Below are 25786 nucleotides of genomic sequence, written 5' to 3' on the forward strand. Positions count from 1 at the left end.
TACAAATGAACACTTTAGTGTTGTTTCTAGAACCTACCATTTCCGTGGAATTTCACCCTAAGTGGAAGAAGAGAAATGTTACAATTAACCCCACAGGTGGGGTTAATTGTAACGAAGCGAGTCTTAGTTGTAACACTTATAGAAAGGTTTGGTTTAACACAGTTTAATACAATCTCATCTACATTCTACTGGGGGATACTGATTGTGTAGGACATCAGTAGCGTAGTGGAGTCCCCCGCCTCCCCACGGCGCAGGGGGCCCCCCCCCCCCGGGGTGAGGGGCCCTCAATATTAGTGTAACTTTGCAAATTTCGCAGTTAAAAATGCACTGGAAATGGCTCCAAAAGCATGAAATATCAGCTTTTTACACACTTTTTTTCTGAGGGGGGTGTGGGGGAGGTTCAAGCTTGCAGGGTGGGCCCCGAAAACTCAGGTATGCCACTGTGGGCTATCTATCAATAATAATGACGACTGATGACGAATAATGACGAAAAAAATACTTTTATAATATATATATATATATATATATATATATATATATATACACATATATATGTGTGTGTGTGTGTGTGTGTATATATATATATATATATATATATATATGTATTTTTTTTTTTTTTTTTTTTTTTTTTTAAGTGAACAGTCATAATATTGACTATTGCTATTTAAAGTGCACATCTTATCAGGAACACAGTCACTAAACTCCCTCTCTCTCCAGAGGTCATGGCCCCAATCTGGTGTTTTCCTGGAAAGTGAAGGCCTCTGAAAATGGGGTGACGATGTATAAAACTGGCTGTAATTCCTAAAAGGTTAATGCCATATTTTTGTTCAACCCCTTAAATTAAAGCTGACAGTCTGCACTTCAATCACACATTGATTACTCCATTTCAAATCCACTGCGGTGTTGTACAAGGACAAAATTATAAATATTGTGTCACTGTCCAAATACTTATGGACCTGACTGTATATACACACTTCCCCCTCATTAGCATATACGCACCACCTGCTTTTTGTTGTTATGTGAGGCATGTTGTTTGTTTTTGTTGCCATGGTTTGTAGCAGTTTGTAGCAGCTTTTAACAGGGCCAAAAGCCTCAAGCAGAACCTGGCTCTGGGTGGGTGGTCATCTGCCTCAAGCGGAAGGGTTGAGAGACGGATAGTGTTTGAAGATAGGTTGGTGTCAGTAAAAGGCAGAGGACAGTTCATTTTGTCTCTGATGGTTAATTTTTTTTTTTTTAAATTAAAGAAGTTCATGAAGTCACTACTACCGAGAGCTATAGGAATACATGAATCAATAGAGCTATGACTTTTAGTCAGTCTAGCCAAGGTGCTGAACTGAAACCTTGGGTTGTTTTTATTATCCTCTTTAAGAGATAAGTAATAGGCAGCTTTGGCATTACAGAGGACTTTTCTATATGTTTTGAGACTATCTTGCCATACTAAGCAAGATTCCTCTAGTTTGGTGGAACGCCATATCCTTTTGAATCTTCATGATGCTTGTTTGGGAGTTACAGCATGGAGCTAACCTCTTTTATTCAATTAACTTCTTTTTAGAGGGGTAACAGAATCAAGTGTCTTTTGCAGTGAGCCTGCAGCACCATCCACAAAGTGATCAGTTTGGGAGGGATTAATGTTAGCGTAGGAGTCCTCTATTGTATTGCGATAAGGCATAGAATTGAATGCTGATGGAATCACTTCTTTAAATTCGGCTACAACATTGCTAGATAGGTATCTAGTGAAGACATTTTTGTCTAGGAGCAAATAGTCCTGTAGCAGAAATTTGAAGTTTATTAGATAATGGTCCAATAAAAGAGAATTATGTAGAAAGACTATAAGACAATCAGTCAAGGATGTGGTTAAAGCAGTAAGCAGATTCATTTATACTTTATACTTTTTATTGGCACTTCTTGTTGGCGAAAAATACATTTTAAATACCAGAATTTCATTGGGGCTACATCCTACAGGGTCTCAAGTGTATGAAATGGAAAACAGACAGGATCCATTGGCTGTTGAAGGAATCAAACTTGTGCCATCTTAGATCAGTGATGGTCTATGTCATGGGTCTTCAACTGGCGGGCCGCGGTCCATATCCAGACCCACAAAGAGTCCAGTCCGGACCCAAACCCTATAGCTAAAACCAATGAGTTTTTTCTCTCTTGCTCTCTCGCGGTGCAGAAAACTGCATGTGCTGCTTCGGGTAGTGCATTACGTCACTTGTTTACTATATGGCGCGATGCTAGCCAATCAAATCAGACCTCTGACATGACGCTAGCCAATCAAATGAGACCTCTGACTCGACACAAATGGTCACGAAGCTTACCGAGCATTTCCGAAGTTGATTACTGACCGCTACTGCATGACAAGGCCGAGCACGGACTCCGCAGCTCCTCGTGTGCTCCGGGGGTCCGTTTCACAAAGCAGGTTTAGTGAAAACTCTGAGTCTGTGAACCCTGAAATGAGGGAAACTCTGAGTTTTCCGTTTCACAAAGGGAGGTAACTCAAACCAAAGAAAGATGGGTAACTCTAGCCTGTTTCACAGAGGGAGTAAGCTCTCGGTCAGTTACCGCAGTAACACTCCATGAAACTAACCTGGTCAGGACCAGGTTTTTCTCATGAAACCTCGAGTTTCTCTCTGTGTCCGCCCTCTTTCAGCCACACACGGGATTTAACTTCCTCATTGATTCAGTCAGCAGGCGAGTTTTGGTGTGACATATTAGTTCTGCCGTCTGTTATTTAAAAAAAAAAAAAAAAACAGTCAGAAGGCCTTTATTAGAAGTCCATGAGTAGTTAGGTGGCGACTTTTTTCCCACGAACATGGCATGTCCTTTCGACAACGATCCCGTGGATGAAGGTGCAGTGTTACTGTGCAGAGAATTAAATATTCGTCAGGAGATGGTTATAAGACCGCGCATAGATGTTTTACCTGTTTGAAAAATGTTTTTATATTTCATCTTAAGCTGCTGCCAAGTGCGTTTCTCCCCCGCGGGATTACAGCACCTAAATTAAATAAATTAATAGGCTACCATTCAAGTTTTCCCCTGTAATATTATTCCAACGGACTACATTTAAATTTACGCATTGACCCGAGCAGCAGTGTTCTCCCACGCCGTCTCCCTCTCCTTTGCCACTGCAGCGGTGTTGCACTTTAAAAAAAAAAAAAAAAAAAAAAAAAAACATGTTCAAACTCGCTGTATGAATGCATTAAGATTTCCAATTCAGCCGGGGTGAAAAATGCTGCCCGGCGCTTTATTTTTCTCTCTATGGTCACTCCGCGGCTCCGTAGTACACAAGCATAATACTAGAGAAGAAGAATATTTCATTTTTAATCCCGAGGACATTGCACTATTCAAATATATGGTGTACTGTACAGCCAATAAAATTGCTTCATTGCTGTGTGTTTTGTTGCCTGTTTGAACTGACTGCGTGCTTCTGTAAACATGTCCCAATAACAAAATAGTGCCAAACAGATTTGAACTTCATGAAAAATGCTACACCACTTTCCACAACTCTTTCGGAGCCTGGATCTTCAACCCAACCGGGACAGCCCGAAAAACTCCCAAGCAGCAGCCCTGTTCTCATTGAGACTGTCACCGGAGTCGGCACTGAAACGAGCCAGGCTGGTTCCGACTGTGTGGAAGATTGTTGTCGGGACATGAAGACTGGTAAAACTGCACAGTTAATTATAGACAAAAGGAGACTGCTAGATGATTTGGCCAAAGAGAGAGGTACTTCAATGCAGAGTGGTACAAAAATAGAGAGTGGTTAATCCTTTGCAAAACCACTAAGCGAGCGTTTTGTGAAGTATGCAGATTTGCTGCTGTCAAAAACCTCATCCCTTTCTCCAAATGTGGAGATGGCAGCTTTGTAAAGTCCGCTGTCTTCAATGGGCGTCACAGCGCTTCTCTACCTCTGTTGGTTGGCCTCCCGAGTCGGGAATGTCGGGAATCCTGACAGCCCCTGAACACCCCACAAGGTCTCGTGATTCTGTTGTCACCAGCGCGCAGTGCTTTTAGCTAACAGCGAAGGTGGAGATTTCCCATGAAAAGACTTTCTAACTTGATATTTGAGGGGAAACAAACATATTGTTGACTGGGAAACCAAGACCTGACCTCAAGGATTTAATCCAAAGGAAGTGACAAAAATTGTGAGGACTTTTCAAACTTTTCATGTCTATTTAATGTTGACATTTCAACATTGAAAAACCAGCATCTATACAATGCTGATTCAACAACATTTTTTCAAATGTTGAAATGGTAGCTGTAATTAAACATTGAATCAACATAGATTTATCAACCTCAACCAAAAATAACCAATTTGACCAAAATTCAACGTTGAATCACTGTATTTTGCTATCTGGGGAGGCACTGTGAATGAGCTGAACACCCCCCTCCCGACTTCTTAAGTGAATCCGGCGCTCCTGGCAACAATAAACATGTCATGTTCTAAAATGAGAAAAATAGATAGCTAAAATAAAGCACCTCTTTTATCCCTTTTAAATGTGGTCTCAATAAATATTGTTGAAAATTTATTGAAATGTAGTGTACTTTCTTTGATTATAAGGTACTGTACTGCTGAAGTGATTGATATTTCAAACGAGTATTGCACAGTAAAATTACAACAAATGCAGTAATTCGATAGGAATATTCAAGAAAAAACATCAATTGAGGGCATAAAACGCTGCATATTTACCGGACCCAGGCCTGTGGCCATTTTGTCAAAGTGGACCTCTTGGAATTTTACTTGATGACCCCTGGTCTATGTAGTCACTTGATCTTTTTGATATTTTATTGGCCCTGACTAAGTAGGGATATCTCTTTTTCCTTTCTGTCCTCACAAAAATGTCAGAGCTCAGGGGCACCTTAAGAAAAGTTTCAAAAACTCAGTTATTCCTGGCTTAAAAGTCTTGTAAAATTAAGCTAAATAAACTAAGCTAGCTATTGGCAATAGTAGATTCAGCAATGTGACTTGCCATATACACAACATAATATTTGTCCTCTGGCATTCACTGCATTTCTGTGATTTCACTTTTTTTTCTAGCATCACCCCATCTCTAAGCTCATCAGAAGCACTCAAAACTGCAACTACCAGTTTGACAACAGGAGAAAGCACATGACCACGGCTGAATGCACAGAAACACACACCTACCTGCCCTTCTCGCATGAGTAAGCCACCCTTTGTGTGACATACATTATGTGGTTTGTTTCCATTTAGCACTGCTGTGCTTTCTGCATCAACTGCTAATTTGTCTTGCAGGCACAGTGGAATATCATCTGTAGTCACCCAGAGTCTTACCTTGCAAGACTCTGCAAGGATTAACAACAGATTGTTTGGTAGGTGATCACTTGTGAATTATATACATATGGTGTATATGTATATCTATCTTTTAAAGTCATTCTCATTTGCCCAAACAAAATTATCCTCGTTTTGTCTCTCACTGGGGTGTGGAACATTGACAAGGTGATTATGTGTTCATATAGAGGCAGACGCCAGCCGCAGCAAACCACTTCACTTTGAAGAACCTGAAGATAAAGCTCCAGTCCAGATGGCGGACGCCACTCTGAGCACTCTGCGTGATCTCATGGCTCTGGCAGGCACAGACCAGGGCCAGAGGAGGGCCAGCCTCTTTCATAAGATGGTATCCAGTATGCGTGCCCTGACGAATGAGACCCTGAGTCAGACAGTCAAAGAGATGTTGGAGATGTCAGGCATGCTCACCTGGCAGGCGCTGTTCCAATGCGGCACCCCAGAGTGTACCAGTGCAATCCTCCAGGGCATTAGGACCATTGATGGCGTATCACTGGAGGTTGATGCCCTGGTCTATGGGCTCAGTCTCCAGGCCAACCCTGATCCCCACCGTGTCCGAGACATGCTCAGCATGGCTCAGTTTAAACAGAGCAAGGCCATCATGTATGCTTTATCCAACACAGTCAGGAAGTAAGTAGAACGGGTCTATTTTAATACTTTTTAATGTTATTAAGCTAAAATATAGAAGTAATTTTCAAGAGAGCAACAGCTTACAAACTTTGCTGCCTTCACAATCTCTGTAACTGCTGAAATCTACCACAAGAGGGCAACACATTCAAACCTAACCATTATCCAGAGCTGTAGGATTTTTTTAAATTGTCTTTTTATCATCTCTGTTCACAGGTTCTATGAAGGACAGGTTACGCCAGAGGTCATAGATGTATCAAAGTTCATGGAGATATTATTAGAGGACTGTTCAGAGGACACAGAGATGTCTTTCCTTGCACTACGGGTATGCATTGGCTTGATAATGTCTCAAGCATTTGCATACTTTAGACAGGTTACACCCATATTTGCCATTTTCTTTCTTCCTAATACACAGAACAACATTTGGATTAATGTTACTTGTTGCATGAGGCATTCACCTATTTAAAATCAGTTTCTCAAACTGATGTCAGGACTCTTCAGGGAAGTCTTACCCAGAGTTGAAATGTCAAATCAATATTTTCTGATTTATTGATAACAATAACACTCTTTCTAAACTCTAGGTTGTTGGTGTCATGGGTCGAGCCATGCAAGATGCCAGCCCCAGTCTGATTTCCTCCCTCTTTCGCTGTGCTAAGAGAACTGACATTCCTCTATCAAACCAAAAGGCAGCCATTCAGGCCTTCAGATTGATGGACATCACTGATGAGGTACACATGCACAACTATCCCTTGCATGTCCACTATAGTTTTCTGAACATGTCATTTACAAGAAAACATATATAACATATGATGTTTACATATTGCAATTTAAAATGCATGTCAGATTCTCTGATGGCTCTAAGAATTGACAAACACAAGGCAACTCATCCTCTTTAACGTTTATGTGACCACAGGTTCGAGATATCCTCATGGAAGTGTACCGGGATGTTCAGAGCCCTCTTGAGAAACGCATAGCAGCATACCTAATTCTGATGAAGAACCCAGACCGAGCCCTGGTAACAGAGATTGTGAACTCTTTGGAGGACTTAGGGGAGCAGCAACTCAACCTCTTTGTGATCTCCCATCTTGACAACATCCGCCACTCTACTGAACTGCAGATGCAAAGGTGAGTCACCAGCCAGTAATAACTTTACTGTCTCAAACCTGACATAACTTTTAAAATAAGGGATTCCTCTCACACCCTGTTTTATTCTAATGTGAGAATAAATAGGTGTAAATGATTGCACTGAACAACATCCAGCCTATTACGAGCAGTGTTCTTTTACTTTCAAAGATTCCTTTATTACACGTCTTTATTTGTTAAGCTGAATGGTCTAAAGTGGAATTTTCATTGTCATTTTGAAGCAGTAGTGAATAGCCCCGCCCACTTTTAACCGGTAAATCACCAGTTACGGGTGGCCTGGAACGCAGCATAAAACACAAAATGCTAGCCATACTTAGCTCAGAATTCCAGTATTGTGTGGCATTGTGATGAAACAATAACAGTATCCACACCATAGATGTTACAAAAACACTTTTTTAAAATTCAGTAAAGTGTTACATATTTATAACTTTATCATGTATCATTTCTACTTGTGTCATGAACAAGCAATTGGCAAACAGAATAAAAAAAAATCCAATTCATTAAAAAAACAAACAAACAAAAAAAAAAACATACAAGCATAGCTAGGTGTAAACCAAAATGACAGCAACATCTGATGGGTTGATTAGAAAGCATGATGATATTGTTAAAATACATTAAATGTGTATTATTCCCCAAGTGGAGGGGGATAACGTTGCACCGTTACATTTAATTTCTGGCTTCATATCACATTCAGATAGCCACTTATGAGAGATGACTTTTGCTATGAGAGCTGTCGTATAGATGAAGTAAGTAGAGAGACTGTCCTTCAATTAGAAGACTGAACTTGGGCTACCAGTTGTCTTGTCCTATAGCTGAGTAAGTTGGCTCAGGATGATGGTGTTTTTGTCACTATACCTAAAGTTTGATTTAAAACATCATGAGACATGGAAAGTCACAAGAGCAGAACCATTTTGCCCCAGTCCTCAGTTTGGTTAAGGGAAAAAAACAACAGCAGTGTTTAGGCTGTCTCTACTCCTACTAGAACCTTCTCTCCTCTCTTTACTGAAGATTCAGAGAGTACGTTGAGTTGGCCATGAAAGACAACCTGTTCCCCGCAAACTCTGGCTACATTGGCAAGTCCCGCAACTACAAGATGGAAACACCATTGGCCTCAGTAGAAGGACACATCATCTTTGATCCCATTGACACCTTGCCAAAGGAGGTGATGCTGGAAACAACCCTCAAAGTTTTTGATTACAACTATGATGTCTTTGAGGTATGTTTTCAACAGTATGGTCACTATGTGTGGTGAAAACATAAACTGAGATTTATCAAGAGTTTCAAATGTGCAATTTTTTTCTCTTTCAGATTGGCATTGAGGGAAATGGATTTGAACCAACGTTTGACGCTCTCTTCGGAGAAAAAGGTTTTTTCCCTGACTCCATTTCCAGAGCTTTGTACTGGGCAAATGACAAAGTCCCAGAGGCATTCCAACAGGTTTTGGACAGAATTGCCCCCAACGACAGCAGAATGAAAAGACAGGTGAAATGATTTGTGGTATTAAACTATAAAATTATGCATTACTGCACATTTTCCTATATAAAAGCCAACCAATTAGCTATTATGTGATTACCTGAATTTTTGTCCCATAATAGAATGACAGTTTCAGAAACTTTGAGTACAGTCTAACTATACTGTGTTAATAACCACTTATTATCTTTCCAGGTTCCACAAGACCTTCTGAAAGACATCATAGACAGTGTCAACAGGCTTATAGATAATATGCATTCCTCACCAGCCCCTGAGGCCACTGCCTACCTTAGGCTTCTAGGCAACGAGATGGGATACATCAAGACCAGTGAAATTAGACAGATGACTTCAACTCTTATGATGTACTTACATGTCTTCTCCACGGTTCTGCCTACTAAGGTCTACTCTTTTGTTTTTTGAAATGGTCATGGTACAAGAAAATATCATGGAAAACATCTGTCTTTTTAATTTTATTTAACATCTGCTGAATCCAAATCCAATCAGAAAGTACCGTATTTCACCAATTAATCGCCCGGCCGCAAATAGCCGCCTGGTTCTTTTAAACGCCTGGGGTCTGCACCCATTTTGCGTATTAAACGCCCACCCGAATAACTGCCGGGGCGATTATTTGCATTATATTGAGGTAACCCAAAATAAGGCTATGCACCTTATTTTTGCAGAAGTAAACAGTTAGCCGCACAATAACTGTGCGGCACTTCCGTTTTCTGTCAAAATAAGAGAGCTAGCTAACGTTAGAAAAAAAGGGTGTACCGTAATCTTAAATCGACCGACTGTAAATATGTTGGACGGTAACTGCCATCACAATAATGGCCTGGTGCAGGTCTGTGCAAAAATAAAGGCCTGCAGTGAATAGCCGCCTGGTTCCTTTAAACGCCTGGGGTCCAAGTTGATTTGCGTATTAAACGCCCGGGCGATTAATTGGGGAAATACGGTTAAGTTGTTTCAAACATTTTGAAAATTTAGTTTTCTGAAGTTCTTTATTTGGATTAACTGAGCTGACTTTTCTCAACTACAACTCATAGTAACCCAAATTTGAAACATCAGAATTCACTTTTACTTGAAATAATACCACCTTTTCCATCCTGGGGTCCATTTCACAAAGCAGGTTTAGTGAAAACTCTGAGTCTGTTAACCCTGAAATGAGGGAAACTGAGTTTTCCGTTTCACAAAGGGAGGTAACTCAAACCAGAGAAAGAGGGGTAACTCTAGCCTGTTTCACAGAGGGAGGTAACTTAAGCTCTCGGTCAGTTACTGCAGTAACAGACTCCATGAAACTATCCTGGTCAGGACCAGAGGCCTGTACCATAAAGCTGGATTAACATAGTCGGGCTTTCTCTTAGTTATCTGGCTTCACTTAACGAGACATCAGCACTCAGGATTTTCGGTACCATAAAGCCGGCTATCAACTCACTAATTCAACCCAGGCTTTCCAATCTAGATCTGTGCGCGCTCACATAAAAAGGGCGGAGTTTGCTGCATGCGACCAATCGCAGACATGGAAAAATCAACCCGAGCCGCATACGTCACAACCGAGGAGTAGACAATAATCATTAATAAATACGAGGAATAAAAATCAATAATCCAGGCAAAAAGCAACACAGTTGCAGCTGCCAAAAGCCGCAAGGAATGCTGGCAAAAAATCGCCACTGTGTCAATGAGTAAATTAGTGCGATTATAATATTACTTCCCCACCATGACGGGACGAGTAGAACTGACTACAGTAACGTGTGTGTTCAATAAATGAATGTGTCTCCCACTCAGCCGTACACTCCTGCAGAGGAACTGGCCCTCTCTCACAGCGAGGGTCGACCCTCGCTGGACCGCTGCCCTCAGTTTGAGTTTCGTCAGAATCGTCACTTTGATTCAACTGGTTTTGATATTTCATTTTACAAAGCATCTGACGCCTCGTGATTATTCTGCTGGTTAAAATATTATTTCACTGTCACTTAAAGACAGTAAAACATTTAGCATCAACTCCCATGTGGACTTTTCAGGGCAGACCCCCTAAATACTAAATATGAGCAAACTAATGGAAACCTAAAGGAGCCCAGAGGCTGGCGGGTATTTTATCAAACTTTTATTTAACCCTCTGAATTAAATTCCCCTAATTTATTTTCATAAACATTAAAAAAAAAAAAAAAAAAAAATCATTAGGCTACATCAGTCTACAAGATCAATTTTTGGTTGGACAGTGCAGTCATGAGTAACAAAAAAAAAAAAAATACAAGACGGATTGTAAAATGTATTCATTTTAATTTTATAAAAGAAGAAGAAAGGGAAAATGGGCACGCCATTTTCCAAGAGAGCTGAGAGCCCCACCTAGAGAGCCCCACCAACTGTCAGTAGGTGGGGCTTTTCTACCTGCTGAGCTCTTATCCTGAACTTAACCTGCTCCGGAGCAGGTTAGGTGTTCAGCATACGTTACCACGGCCACGTAGCCCGATAAAAAGTAAGCCACCTTTATGGTACAGAAAAGCCAGGGTTAAGCCTGAAGTTAGCTCGCTAAGCCGAAATCCAGCTTTATGGTATAGGCCTCAGGTTTTTCTCATGAAACCTTGAGTTTCTCTCTGTGTCTGCCCTCTTTCAGCCACATGCGGTATTTAACTTCCTCATTCATTCAGTCAGCAGGCGAGTTTTGGCATGGCATATTAGTTCTGCCGTCTGTTATTTAAAAAAAAATAATAATTTAAAAAAAAAACAGTCAGTAGGCCTTTATTAGAAGCCCATTAGTAGTTAGGTGGCGACTTTTTTTTCACAAACATGGCATGTCCTTTCAACAACGATCCCGTGGATGAAGGTGCAGTGTTACAGCGCAGAGAATTAAATATTCGTCAGGAGATGGTTATAAGACAATGTTTTTATATTTCAGCTGCTGCCAAGTGCGCTTCTCCCCTGCGGGATTGCACCTAAATGAAATAAATTAATAGGCTACCATTCAAGCAGTTTTCCCCTGTAATGTTATTGTGATTGCAACGGACTACATTTAAACTTACACATTGACCTGAGCAGCAATGTTCTCCCACACCGTCTCCCTCTCCTTTGCCGCTGCAGCGGTGGTACACTTTTTTTTAAACATTTTCAAACTTGCTGTAGGAATGCATTAAGATTTCCAATTCAACAGGGGTGACAAATGCAGCCCGACGCTTCCCCGTTACCATCGTGAATCGTCAAATCGGGGTTCCATTGACGCTGTCTTTTTATAGCTGTGGTGCACGCGCTTAACTCCAGGTGAAACTACTCCGAGTTGATAAAACTAATTCAAATCAGCTGTTCTGGAACTGAAAACTCAGAGTTTCCTATCTCAGAGTAGATCAACTCAGAGTTCGGGGTAAGACTCGGAGTTTGTTGAACCTGCTTTGTGAAACGGACCCCTGGACTTCTAGTCATATTTGTTTACAACCAATGTACTGATGTGGATATAAACAGAGATTGTTTATATCTATATTCTTTCCTGGTTACCCAACAGATCCTTAATGCATTGACATCTAGCACTGAAAATGAGATCTTTGCCCACTACATCTTCATGGAGAATGCTTTTTCTCTACCTACTGCCTCTGGCTTACCTCTAAAGTTTTTGCTGGCTGGTGTGTTTGCTCCTGGTGCCAAAGGAGGTCTTATTTTATCTCCCAGCACAGTAAGTTAACTTGCCTTTACTTTGTTTGACATATAATTATTACTACATTAGTAGGATCACAGAAAATCTTGCTGTTTTCTGAAACCCATGAATCCCTTTTATTTGCAATTTTTATTTTCTTCTGGAACTGACAGCTGATGTTGTCACATAGTAATCGTTTCTCACAGAAAACTTTGTTAGAAGGGTTTTGGATATTTCGTCCAGCTAAAGTATCCTCTCCTTGCAGCAGCAACTGTCTTTCATGCCCTCAGTTGGCTTGGAATTCATTACCCAAATGGGTGTGCACGTTCCAGAGTTTGTGGTGGCTGGAATTGAGATGCACACTAATATGTACCATGAGAGTTCCCTCAATGCTAAGGTCACCATCAACAGAAGCCAGATAAAACTGTCCATTCCTGCTCCCATGTCCAACATTCAGTTGTTCAGCTTTAGGTGAGTGGCACAAATTACACAAAACTCTTTCCATGAAGACATATAAAAATGGTTGAAAAGGTTAATGGTTAGTTTCATGTTGATGTCTTTCTCCCATGTATTTGATGTTTCTCTCCACTGCATGGTATCCAACAAAATCTAATGCTAACTTAGGATATGAATCATTTAACTTGCTGCTCTCAATCTGACATATAGCAACAAGTTGCTGTCAGTCTCCTCCAGTCAAATGAAGATAGTTCCATCCATGGTGGAGGACCAGACTGACTCCAATGACTGTCAACCCTTATTCACTGGTCTGAAATACTGTACCATTGTGCACTACTCCAATGGTAGCTCCACAGACCAAGCCCCTTATTACCCCCTGACAGGAGAAACCAGGTAAGAAAGAGCTTAATTAGGTTATCTTTGTTCAACTCATTGGGTTCATTGGAGTGATGAATTTGTTAACCAAAAGTCCTGTAGTTCTAAGTTTAGTGAACAATAGGTGATATAGTTTTAAATAGTGGTAACATGAGTGGCAGTATACACTACTCACAAAAAGTTAGGGATATTTGGCTTTCGGGTGAAATTTACGGAAAATGTAAAAAGTTCACGCTACAGTGATATTATATCATGAAAGTAGGGCATTTAAGTAGAAGCATGCACTGGTGATTTCCTCATCTCAAACAATTTATTGAAACAAAAGCCAACAACAGTGGTGGGTATACCACAACAAAAAATGTCAATGTCTCAATAACTTGTCATGTGCCCTTGAGTATCAATTACAGCCTGACAACGACGTCTCATGCTGTTCACAAGTCGACTTATTGTCTGCTGAGGCATGGCATCCCACTCTTCTTGAAGGGCGGCCCTCAGGACATTGAGGTTCTGGGGTACAGAGCTCCGAGCCTCTACACGGCGACTCAGCTGATCCCATAGGTTTTCTATGGGATTCAGGTCTGGAGAAAGTGCAGGCCACTCCATTTGAGGTACCCCAGTCTCCAGCAACCATTCCCTAATGATACGACCTCGATGAGCTGGAGCATTGTCGTCCATGAAGATGAAATTAGGCCTGTGTTGTTCATGCAGGGGCACAATGACTGGATTAATGATGTTATTCAGGTAGTATGGGCTTGTCACTGTACCATTAGGGCAGTTCTGTATTGACTAGACACACCTGCCCACACTGTAACACCACCACCACCAAAGGCTCGTCTGGTGACAACAGTGGCTGATGCATAGGGCTCTCCTTGACGTCTCCAACATCGTTGGCGGCCATCATTTCTGCTCAACATGAATCGTCTTTCATCAGAGAACAGCACTGAGGCCCACTGGTCCCTCGTCCAGCGTAAATGCTCCCTGGCCCATGCAAGACGATGACACCTGTGCCTGGTCGTGTGGTCAGGTACCCTTGCAGGTCGTCTAGCACGCAGACCATGCTGATGTAAACGGTTTCGAATGGTCTGACGTGACACTTGGGTGCCTCTCACCTCCCTTAAATGTGCCTGGAGTTGAGTGGCATTCATCATCCGGTTCCGCAGGGCACTGTTCACAATGAAGTGGTCATCAGTGTGGGATGTGGCCAAAGGATGTCCACTTCTATGCCTTTCTGTGACTCTTCCAGTCTCTCTGTATCTCTGTTGCAACTTGCTGATGACACTCTGTGACACTCTAAGCTCAGTGGCCACTTCCGTCTGAGAACATCCTGTTTGAAGCCTCGCCATGGCGAGGTGCTGCTGATCAATTGTTAGGTGTCGTCTTGGTCTCATGATGTCAAAATGAGAACAGCATGATGAGGAGGACTGTTTAAATACCAATTTTAATTGAACCAGGAAATTTATTGGTCGATTCATGGATCAAACACCTGTTGTGAATTTTGCCGTTAAACTCCTTGTTAGAGAACAGCAACTTGTGCAAAAAGTACTGAAACATTGAACAGTTGGACATGTGCATTCAAAAGTTTACAGAAGGTCACATTAAGTTCACCTGTAAAGGTTATAATGCATTTTAGGTTCATCCTGAAATTTCACCCAAAAGCCGAATATCCCTAACTTTTTGTGAGTAGTGTAAGAAGTAGTAGTTAGAGGTGGTAGTAGCATTATTAGTATTTGGACCAACAGTATTGATGATAGTAATTGTAATTGTAGCAGTAGAAGGAGTAACACTAATAGCTGCAGTTGGTATTGTCATAGAAGGTGTAGTTGCAGTGGTACTGACAGTGTGGAAAGTAGTGGTGTCGGTATGATTAGCAGTAGCAGTTCTTACGGTTGTATCTTGAGTAGTTTAAATAGTAGAAACAGCACTTGCAGTAGTTAATAACAGCAACAGTAGTAATAGCAGAAGTAATAGTAATAGTAGTCTTAGCAGTTGCAACAGTAGCAGCCATATCACAGGTTACAGGCAGAAGTACAAGTAATAGTAGTGTGTGTATATATATATATATATATATATATATATATATATGTATACTTCATAATTGCCTACTGCATATGTTGTATTCATTGATGCACTTAAGAATATTCATGTTCTGTGTTCATAAAAAACTTGTTCTGTAAATAGTTTGTTTACTTTTGTGATCAGAAACATTGATCTGAAGCTCAGTTCTGAGGCTGTACTGTAAATAGTTTTCTAATAAACTATAAATATAGCAACTTCTGATCAACCCATATCAATTTCACGCTTAAAATAACATACCAGTTAAGCCCCACCCATTTCCGGTCAAACCCTGCCAACTTCCGGTTTAAGCCCCACCCACTTCCAGTTTAAGCCCCGCCTGCTCTGAGTACAGATACGGATACGGATAATATACATGTAGATGGTTGAATAGATACAGATACAGATAGTGGTATACTTGCTCATCCCTAGTGATAACATTGGCAATGTCGCTGCTACGGTGTTCTTAGTTGGTTGCTATGGTCTTTCAAGTTGCTGTTGAGGCTGAAGCAGGAATGTTACAAAAGTAGTGGTAGTGAAAAAATGTATGTGGATGAATAATACTGAACAAGGAAATAAAAGTAAAACTATGACCTGCTGAAGTAGGCATACTAAGAAGAGTGTGACAGCTGAAACAAGCATTACACTTGTCTGGTATTACATGATCTTGAATAAGCAGTAAATTACAATTATAAACTTACTAATATAGTCAGCAAGAAATTTCTGGCCCTAAAGAGGATTTTGAATGAAGTCTGACTTTTTCCTCAGGTTTGCAGTTGAGATCCAGCCCACAGGGGAGGTTTCAGACTACACTGCCACGATCACTAGTGAAACACTCCGAGCTGGTAAAGAGGGTCAGCATAAGGTGGACTCTCTGAAGTTAACCTTGAAGGCAGAAGGTATGTAAATGAGATGATGAATGTGTGTGTGTGTGTGGGGGGGTGGGGGGTGGGGGGGGGGGGGGGGGGGTGTTTGTGTTGTGAATGTGCTGTTATGCATGGCTATTGGAAAGTAAATAATATAGATGCGAAAAGTGGCCTAATATCCACCAGTTTGCCATCACTGTAACAGAAGAAACAATGTGGGTCTAATGCATTTCATCTCTGCTGATACCAGGTGTTGATTCAACAGAGGCAACAGCATTCCTGAAATACAACCACAATAAGAACATTTTTACTACTGAGTTTGTCATCCCCGACTATGATATGGAAGTAGGCATCAACCTGGCTGTAACTGATACAAATACCAAAGGAAAGAAGATGCGAGGCATCACCTTTGATGTCACCAACAGGAACATCCCACAGCTGTCTCTGGTTGGGCGCACCAGGTGAAACAACACAATTCTATTATTAATACCTTCTTAATGAGAGATATTGCTTGGGCCTCATCTGCGCTGCATTGTTTCTTGAGACTGTTTTTCATGTGTGTGAGAAATGAGCAAATCAGACACATAGCAAGAGACGTGAATGCCTAATCAACTGAGGCACAATTCAAATTAAGGCCACAGGGATTAAGGCTGTGGAGATTGTGCATCATATATCTTTTCAATACATAGTTTCTTGTTTTGGATTTAGACTTGAAATGATGAAGGATGCCATGCTGCAAGTTCAAATGATAGTCCCCTCCCTGAAAGTTGACACCTCTATCACTGCAACCTTGAAGAAGGATGAGGGTGTGATCATGGATGTAGAGACAGCCATCAACATACCAGAGACATCATCCCTACAGAAAGTCACCCTAAAATATGGTAACCATCAGTCATCTCTCTTTGTGTTTGCGTTTTGGATTCATGCATTTATTTGTTTAGCTGTTTCTTTGTTGTGGGGTGTCTCCTTACAGATGATGACAAGTTTGAGGTGGAAGTGAATTCAGACCTAAACTCTGAAATCCAGAAACTGAATATAGAGAACTACCACAGGCAGCTGCAGCAGCTCATTGATGACATCCTAGACCAGAAGGTGGCCAAAACTGATATGAAGCTGCGCCACATTGTCACCAAAGGAATTGAGGTATGGCTTGACACATTTGACACTATTTCTGTTTTCACTGTTGCAATGATATTATTACAAATGTAAATTATGTCATTAAAGGCAGGTAACATTTGGCTGGACAAATTGGCTGCAGGCATCCCATATGTTGAAAACCTGAGATACAAGAGGAGCATCTCAGATCTCACCTTGCCAGTCCTGCCTGAGAAATTGTTTCTGCAGTCGTAAGTATCTAATTCATTTTATGTCAATGAGGGTGTAAAGAACTTCATTTCAATTTCACAATTTGGCATATATTCGTCAAGAGTTTACAGTATCAGAAGCAGCCCTGAAGACCAGATTTTTTTTTCTCAGTGCAAAAAAAGGTTACCTACAGAAACTTTAATAGGCATCAACCCTAACATAGCTTTTGAGCACACTGGTTGTTAATCTTCTGCTGCTCTACCCATTGACAGTTTTTTTCAAATATTTTCAGATGAAAAGCCCAAAACTTGAATGACATTTATTGTGGCTTTTTTTTTACTTCAACAGTGACAGTTTGTTTCGATACCAGTTCAACAAGGACAAGATGGCCATCTCGCTTCCTCTGCCACTGGGGGGCAAAACCTTAGAAGATTTGAAGTTCCCCACCTTTGTGTCCTTTCCTCTCATCCACTTACCAAAGATAGGCCTACATGTACCTGCCAAAAATTTTCCAGTTCCATCATTCACCATACCATGGTCAGTGGACTTCATGGTCCCCCTTCTCGGTCTTGCTGAAGCATCCACCAAAATCAACAGCAACTTCTACAACTGGGAAGGCTCCATCTCTGGTGGTAATAACACTGTGGATGTCCCCAGCTACATTGCACAATACAAGGTCATCGCCCAATCACCTTTTAACTCACTGTCATACAAACTTGAAGGTAATTCCCTTTGAAAACATCCAATATATGACAACTGATGGTGTGGGTTAAGATTTTTAAGAATGTACCCTCAGGCATTGCATAATCAGTTAGATTGTCAAAATTTTGTTTAATGTGAGTTCAAATTCATGTAACACCCTCCATTTTGCTATCACATTTATTGACATTAGTATCATTTCTTTCTCTCTATGTATAGGAACTGGGATGATTTCAGGAAGAGCTGAAGATAATATTAAGTATCTTGTGAATGGTTCCTTTAGCCATAGCCTCATTGATACAAGTTTCAGTGTGATAGAAACTGTGAGAGAGACAGACAAACTTGATATGAAGGCCACCTACAAGATTGAGGTCTCTAGTCCACTGGGCTTACACACCTCTCTCTATTACTCTGCTCAATCAACTTCTACCCCAGACAAAGTCACTGGAGATGGCACCATGGATGGATCAATTAAAGTAGGTTCTCAGTACACCAACACCACCTACACCGTTAGCTACACTCTATGTCCTCAAGAAAGAAAAGGAAGAGGAGAGTCCAACCTGCACATCACCTCACCATTCATCCAAGCTCACAACATGATCCAGGGAGTCTATGCAAACTCAGAGTTGAACATTTTGTCCAAAACAAACATGCAGAATGATGTCCTTAAGCATGTGGCAGAACTTAAGTACAAGAATGCACAACTGACCTTGAAGTGTAGTGCTGTTGCCAAGGCCCTGGGCAAGTCACTCAGTAACAACGTTGAGCTGGGCATATCCAGTCATATGGCCATTCTTAGAATTGAGTCACAGGCAGATGATGCAACAAATCGGGCCTATTCCCTTATAACAGGGTCCATGAATCCAAATAACCTTGAGGTAAACTCTGAAGGTTCCCTCACCTTTGATGCAGGACGTGGATTGCACAAAGCCTCTGTTACAGTTGGCAGTAATGGTTTGATCATCAGTGGAACTAACAGCATTCAGTGTAGTCCGGTGACATTTGAGAACATATTTAATGGTGCTATAGACAGCAGTGGAGCATCTCTGTCCTCCAAGTCTAAAGCAATGGCTGAAGAAAGCAAAGGAGAGCTGAACATTGAGGGTAAAATCACAGCTGCAGAGGCGTCTTTGCATGGTGTTCTCAAGGGCAATGCACATGATGCAAGCACAAGAAACAACATAGATATTGTATTGAACCGAAGGGCTTTGACCTTTTCTAGCAACATGATGGGATTGTTGAAGCAGATGAAAACTGAAAACAGCCACACACTGACCCTAACTTTATGGACCTTAGCCCATCACTCCAAGAGTAACAACTTCATCTGTGAAGACGTTTACTACAAACAAGACACCAAAGTTGTTATGGAGCCATTTGTTACCTCAATAGATGTGATTAATGACTTCAAGTTATATGATGTTAATTTAAACAATGAAGGCCACATGAAACTTAAGCCATTTAAAATGGACCTTACAGGAAGCTGGAAAGGAGTCTATCGAGAGGAGCAGGAGATTAAACATTCCTATGAAATCAACTATGCTGATATGGCTGGTACAGTGAAATCCAGCACATCTGGGAATATAATGGATGCCCAGTTTAATCACAACTGTGAATTTGAGTTTGCTGGACTTTCCTCCAAGTCAAACTGTGAAGCACAAATAAATTCTGAGCCTCTACAGTTTGACAGCACCATACGCACTATGGCAATGCCTTTCAGCTTCTCCTTTGATGCCCTTGTTAACAGTGATGGGGAAATGAATCTAAATGGCAAACACAATGGACAGTTGTACAGCAAGCTGCTGGTTAAAGCTGAGCCCCTAGCTTTTGCGTATTCATATGACAGCCAGGTATCAACAAGCCACATGCTTGAGAGTGGGGAGTCTTCCACTTACCTAGACAACAAATTTGGTGGACTTCTGACACCCAGTGAACAAACTTTGAGATGGAAAACCAAATCAAAGTTTAATGAACATATATTCAACCAGGACATCAGTATTTACAACAATCCTGAGAGGACTGGCCTTGAGTTTTCAGAAGTAATTTTAACAAACATTTTCCGTAAACTGAGCACAAATAGGGAAAAGAGATCAGAGCCAGAAAATCAAGAGTTTAGTATGTCTGGTTTCCTTAAATATGACAAGAACAATGATTGCCATATATTTGAAATACCATTCATTGAGAGTCTTCCTGTTGCTTTTGAACAGATGAAGAATGTCCTTGTAAATACCTTACAATCACTGCAGCAGTTCATCAATAGTCTAGAAATTAATGAATTAATTAGTGAATTTAGAGCCAAATTGCATCAACTACCACAGCAAGTGAGTGACTTCATGAGAGAGATGGATTTAGAGAACAAAGTGAATCAGGTCAAAGAAAAACTTGATTATTTCACAAATGAGTTTACTGTAACAATGGATGACTTAGAACTTGCAATGGAAAACTTGAAAAAGAACTTTGAAAAGACAGTGATGGATACTGCAACAAAAATTAGAGATTTCATTCTTACAGTGAAAGACTTTATCAAACAAGGGGACTTTTCTGACGCCATAACAAATTTACTTTCAAAAATTGGAAATGAGCTCAAGGCCTTTGATGAAAAGTATGAAATAAGAGACTCTCTTGTTAAAGTAATTGATGCCATAGATGATGTCATCACACAGATTGATTTGCAGAAACTCACAGAAAGAAGTGCTGCATGGCTGCAGGAGCTTGATTCTAAATATGGCTTCCTGGAAAAAATCAAAGAAAAAGCGACAAAATTGAAACAGGCCATTGAAACATTTGATGTAAAAATATTTTTCCAAAATTTAAGGGATGACATTGTTTCAGTTGATGTGGCTATGTATGTTGAGCAGCTATCGTATAAAATACCCTCTACAGAGATAGCAAGAGTGATTGAGTCTATGAATGACATCATTGTCAATTGGATTGATGAATACGAAATAACCACCAAACTGAATGCAGTGCATTTCTACTGTAGGGACATACTTGTTAAATATGACCTTGATAAAAAATTTAAAGAATTGCTAGATCAGGCAATGGTGCTCATCAAAGAATTCAAAATCGAAGAGACTGTGCAATCACTAGCAGATGCTCTGAGAGCTATCAAATTTGAATATGCTTATAATAAAATGTTGCAATTCCTGGATAGTGTGATAAGTCAGCTGAAGGCAATTAACTTCAAGAAAAGTATTGATGAGCTTAATGAGAGCATTTCCTCCACGGTGAAGTCAATAAAGGGATTTGACTACAGTGCATTTGTTGATGAGGCCAACATGAAAATTGTTGACCTAACAAACTATGTTAATGAGCAGATAAAAACATATGAGATTGTACAAAAAGTTGAAGCTGTTAGAGAATTTTTCAGAGAGATCCAAACTTCCATAACCAAATACTTGGATGAGCTGAAAAACACAAAGGTGGCTGAGCTTGTGATGAAACTGAATGACGTGGTTGATACTACAATCTACAATGACATCAAGATGAAAGTACAGGAAATCCTTGAGGACATGAGACAAAGAATTCTTGACATGGATATCAGAGATGAAATTTATATATACCTCCAAAGGGCGAGTGAATCCTACACCAATATGATTGCATATATTTCTGTTCAGTTTAACCGAGTGATAGAGGAAATCTGCAAAGTGGTAAAGGACAATGAGATCATCAACCAGATCAAGCAGGCTATCAGTGGTGTTCTGGATGCACTGAAGACAGCTGAGGTTGAAGTTCCCTCTTTCACCATGCCTCTAACTGACCTTGTAATTCCCAAATTTACAATCAACCTGAATAAATTGCACGAGGTTAGTATCCCAGATCAAATTTCAGTCCCTGAGTTCAGCATTCTGAGCTCCTATGCAATTCCTGCCTTTACAATAGACTTTAAGAAGATCAAAGCAAACATAGTTGCAATCATAGACTGCATAAGAGAATATGAGATTAATATGCCTAAAGCTGAAGAAATCTTTGGAGACTTAAAAATCATTTACCTATCTGAATTACCAGATCTGACCTTCCCAGATATAACTCTTTCAGAAGTCAAGTTACCGGCCATCAACATTCCCAAATTGAACCTGGAAGACTTTGATATCACAATGCTTTCCATTCCAGAGAGTAAAATGCCTGAGGTTCCTAGTGAAGTTTGCATTCCAGTTTTTGGAAAACTCCATGGTGAGTTTAGAGTGACCTCCCCACATTACACTCTTGTAACAATAGCAGCAATTGAAAACTCAACTGCCACACCAAAGAGCCCACAGTTCACAGCCATCTTGACTTGTCAGGCCAAGTCAAGTATGGAGTTCCTTGACTATTCTTTGGATGCCAGTGCTCAGTTAGCAGCTCCTAGAATGAAGAAGCTGTTATTCACAGAGACTGTGAAAGCCACTCATTTAGCCTTTTCTGTTGATCATGAGGGATCACTGGCTCTCACTGGCCCCTCAGCCGAGGCTTCTGCAAAGACTGTTGCCAACGCCACAACTCAAATATACACAGCAAACCTGGTCAACAATATGGCATTTAAACTAAAGAGTGGAATCTCTGCAGCCACAGACACATCTTACAGCCACAATATAAACATCCCAACAGCTGAAACTTCTAGTCAAGGAACTATAAGACAGAATATTACCACCAAAATGGAATCCGATAGAATTATTGTAACTGGTGAAACTACTGGCAATGGAAAGTGGTCCATTCAAGAATACTCTGATGAAGGTACACACAAAAGCAATCTGGAATTTACCATCAATTTTAGTACTGCCAAGCTTATTTTTGGAGGAGAGACTGATTGTAAGGCCTTGAAAATGAAGCAAACAATGACTGCTGAATCAGTCATCTTAAGTCATATAATTGTTGAAGCAAGAACTGAGAGTGAAATGCCATCTATCAAGAAGAGTGTCATGGTTGTGAATGCAGAGGCTCATACTGGAGATTTGAAAATTGCAATGATAGCCTCTCATGATGCTGAACTCAGTGGAAGACTGAGTGGATCCATATCAAACTCAGTGAAATTCTTGGTCCATCCATTTGAGATTGTACTGAATATCAAGAATATAGTCAATTCAAAGGTTATTTTCCCCCTGAAACTCACTGGAAAGGTGGATCTCGAGCATGATTATAGTATTATTCTAAACTCAGAGAAGCAGCATGCTAATTGGGTTACTTTAGCTAGATTCAATCAGTACAAGTACAATCACAATTTTGCCTTGGAAAACAGTAAAAGGGACATGTTTTTACATTTATCAGCCAGTGGAGAGGCTAATCTGGACTTTTTGACTGTGCCTCTTACTGTCCCAGAGATGACCATACCTTATATGGAAATGAAAACCCCAGAGGTCAAACATCTCTCTCTATGGGAACATGCAGGCTTCAAAACCCTGCTTACCACTCCTCAGCAGTCATTTGATATGAACCTGAAGCTTGATTACCATAAGAACCCTGATATGCACAACTTTGAATTGGACCTTGAACCCATCTATAATATAATCAATGACAAAGCCAGCGTCATCGAGGCACAATTTGAGCAATGTAGAGACAAAGTAGTAGGGCTTCTAAAAGATTCTTACAATCACGCCAAATTAAAGTATGTTAAACACAAGATTGGCATGTCTAGTCAGCCTCCTAGAATCTTCACTGTCCCAGGATACAAAGTGCCTTTCCTGAATATCGAGGTTTCTGCCTTCAGAGCAGAGTTGCCTGCTTTCAGCTACTTTGTTCCCAAGGAGGTCAGTACACCAAGCTTCAAAGTTCCAGCAGTAGGTTTCTCTGTGCCATCCTATACCCTTGTGCTGCCATCTTTGGAATTACTGGTCATCCATGTCCCAGAAACTTTAAGTGAACTGACCCTACCCAAATTTACACTACCAGCAAGTCAAAACTCTATTACTATTCCAGCCATGGGCAACATAACTTATGATTTCTCCTTCAAATCTACTGTGATGGCCCTGAGCACTAATGCTGGCCTCTACAATCAGTCAGACATTGTTGCTCGATTTGGAGTTTCCTCAGCATCTGTGTTTGACATTTTGAATGGAAAAATCAATGGCAGTACTAGTTTGACAAGGAAGAGGGGAATAAAACTGGCAACCACTGTGTCACTGGAGCACAGGAACATGGAGGCAAGCCATGATTGCACTCTTAGCCTCTCCAGAAGGAGCATGGATGCTTCTGCTGCCAATATTGCCAAAATTAATCTGCCCTTCCTCAATCTGGAATTAAGACAGGACCTCCATGGAAATTCCAAGTCTGAACCAAACATAGATTCAAAGATAAACCTTAAATACGTGTTTAATATTCCACAGATTGAGTCTCAAGGCAAGGGAAACATTGATTTGAACCTGGCATTAGAAACACCCCCTTCCTATGTGTCATTAGAGTCCACTGCCAAAGGGAAGACGGACATAACAATACTGAACAGTTGTAATTTTGCTGGAGATCTAGAAAATGAGGCCACCCTCTACCTTAATGCCAATAACCTACGTTCGACTTTCAAGACTGATTTCAAAACAAACATTGATCTAAGACAGGAGAAACAAAAAAGAAGCCCCAGTAATATGCTCCAGTTTGACATGAATGAAAACTTTGCTCTTGAGGTATCTCTGCACCGTGTGTATGCAGTGGTGGATTACACAAACAATAACAATGTTAATTTTGCATCTTTCAACACAAATGGAAATCATGTTGTTAAAGGAACACTGGATTTAGCTCCTCTTAGAACCCTAAAAGTTACAGTGAATATTGATGCAAGTCAGCCTTGCAGTTTGGGATATGCTGGACTTCTTCAGAATATGAATCTTGATATTACCTCAGAGAAGCAGTCTTTCACCTGGAGTCGTAAGGAGCAACTGGGCTCTCTCATCCATGCTTATGATTTATTTTTGTCCAGTGATGTGGCTGAAGTACGCATGGATTTGACCGGATGGGTGGAAGGTCACCTAGCTTTCCTGAAGTCAGTAAAGCTCCCTGTTTATCATAGAAACCTCTGGGATATGCTCAAGTTTGATCAGGTCTCAAATATGGACAAGCTACAATTTTTCAATGTCTCCTCTAGTATTGTGTACACAAAGACCATGGACAGCTTAGAGTTTGCCATACCAACTAAATTATTTGGAAATGGTGTCACTTTCAGTGTCCCTGAGATTACTCTTGGAGTGCCTGCTTGGGTAAAAGAAATCCTACCCACCATAAGGAATATTGATATGCGATTTGAAAACATTGATGTCCATGACCATTTCACATTACCACCAGTAATTTCAGTTCCAGCCTTTTATGTGCCATTCACCACATTGCATGTAGAACCCTTCACAATTGATATGAAAAATCTACACATCCCTAAAATGATAACTACCACAGCCTTTGAGATTAAACTGCCAGGCCTGCCAAAGTTGGCAGTGCCCAGTTTTGATATTGACACAGAGTATCTAAATGGTAAAATTTCGTTCCTGTCATTCAAGATGCCACAATATGAAATTACCATCTCATCTATGACCATACTAAAAACCTTCAGCATTGGTGACTACTCCATTGACCTAGATGAGATTGCAAGTCACATTTCAAAGTTTGAAATCCCAACCATCACCATTCCAGAGCAAAAGATGGAAATCCCTGAAATTGCCCTATATCTGCCTTCAAGTGTGTTTCTCCCAGCATTTGGTGCCCTTGCAGCCACACTGGAGACTTCCTCACCAATTTATAATCTGACAACAACTGCTAATCTAGAAATTAAGGATTCCAGGCTTGTTTCTTCATTGAAGTCCATCTGCACCTCCACAATGATCTTCTTGGAGTATGACCTGGGTGGTAAGGCTAGCCTAAATCCTTACAGTGTGCAGACATTCCTTGTACATTCTTTGACTATGATTTTGATTCAATTATTAGATT

At 40.6% G+C, this 25786-nt stretch overlaps 1 protein-coding gene across 1 annotated transcript in view; it reads left to right on the top strand.

The window, feature by feature from the left end:
• apoba (apolipoprotein Ba) overlaps nt 1–25786 on the top strand; it is a 51510-nt gene that overhangs the window by 23607 nt on the left and 2117 nt on the right. Inside the window, exons 7-25 of the mRNA XM_030044749.1 lie at nt 5036–5160; nt 5252–5328; nt 5476–5932; nt 6146–6254; nt 6511–6657; nt 6843–7054; nt 8081–8288; nt 8381–8554; nt 8738–8941; nt 12030–12197; nt 12424–12629; nt 12825–13007; nt 15810–15940; nt 16158–16368; nt 16616–16788; nt 16881–17050; nt 17132–17253; nt 17561–17934; nt 18131–25705. Of these exons, the coding sequence (XP_029900609.1) occupies nt 5036–5160; nt 5252–5328; nt 5476–5932; nt 6146–6254; nt 6511–6657; nt 6843–7054; nt 8081–8288; nt 8381–8554; nt 8738–8941; nt 12030–12197; nt 12424–12629; nt 12825–13007; nt 15810–15940; nt 16158–16368; nt 16616–16788; nt 16881–17050; nt 17132–17253; nt 17561–17934; nt 18131–25705 (11026 nt within the window). The remainder of the gene's footprint in view (nt 1–5035; nt 5161–5251; nt 5329–5475; nt 5933–6145; nt 6255–6510; nt 6658–6842; nt 7055–8080; nt 8289–8380; nt 8555–8737; nt 8942–12029; nt 12198–12423; nt 12630–12824; nt 13008–15809; nt 15941–16157; nt 16369–16615; nt 16789–16880; nt 17051–17131; nt 17254–17560; nt 17935–18130; nt 25706–25786) is intronic.

The sequence above is a fragment of the Myripristis murdjan genome, chromosome 22 (genome assembly GCF_902150065.1).
Source record: "Myripristis murdjan chromosome 22, fMyrMur1.1, whole genome shotgun sequence".
Lineage (NCBI taxonomy): Eukaryota > Metazoa > Chordata > Actinopteri > Holocentriformes > Holocentridae > Myripristis > Myripristis murdjan.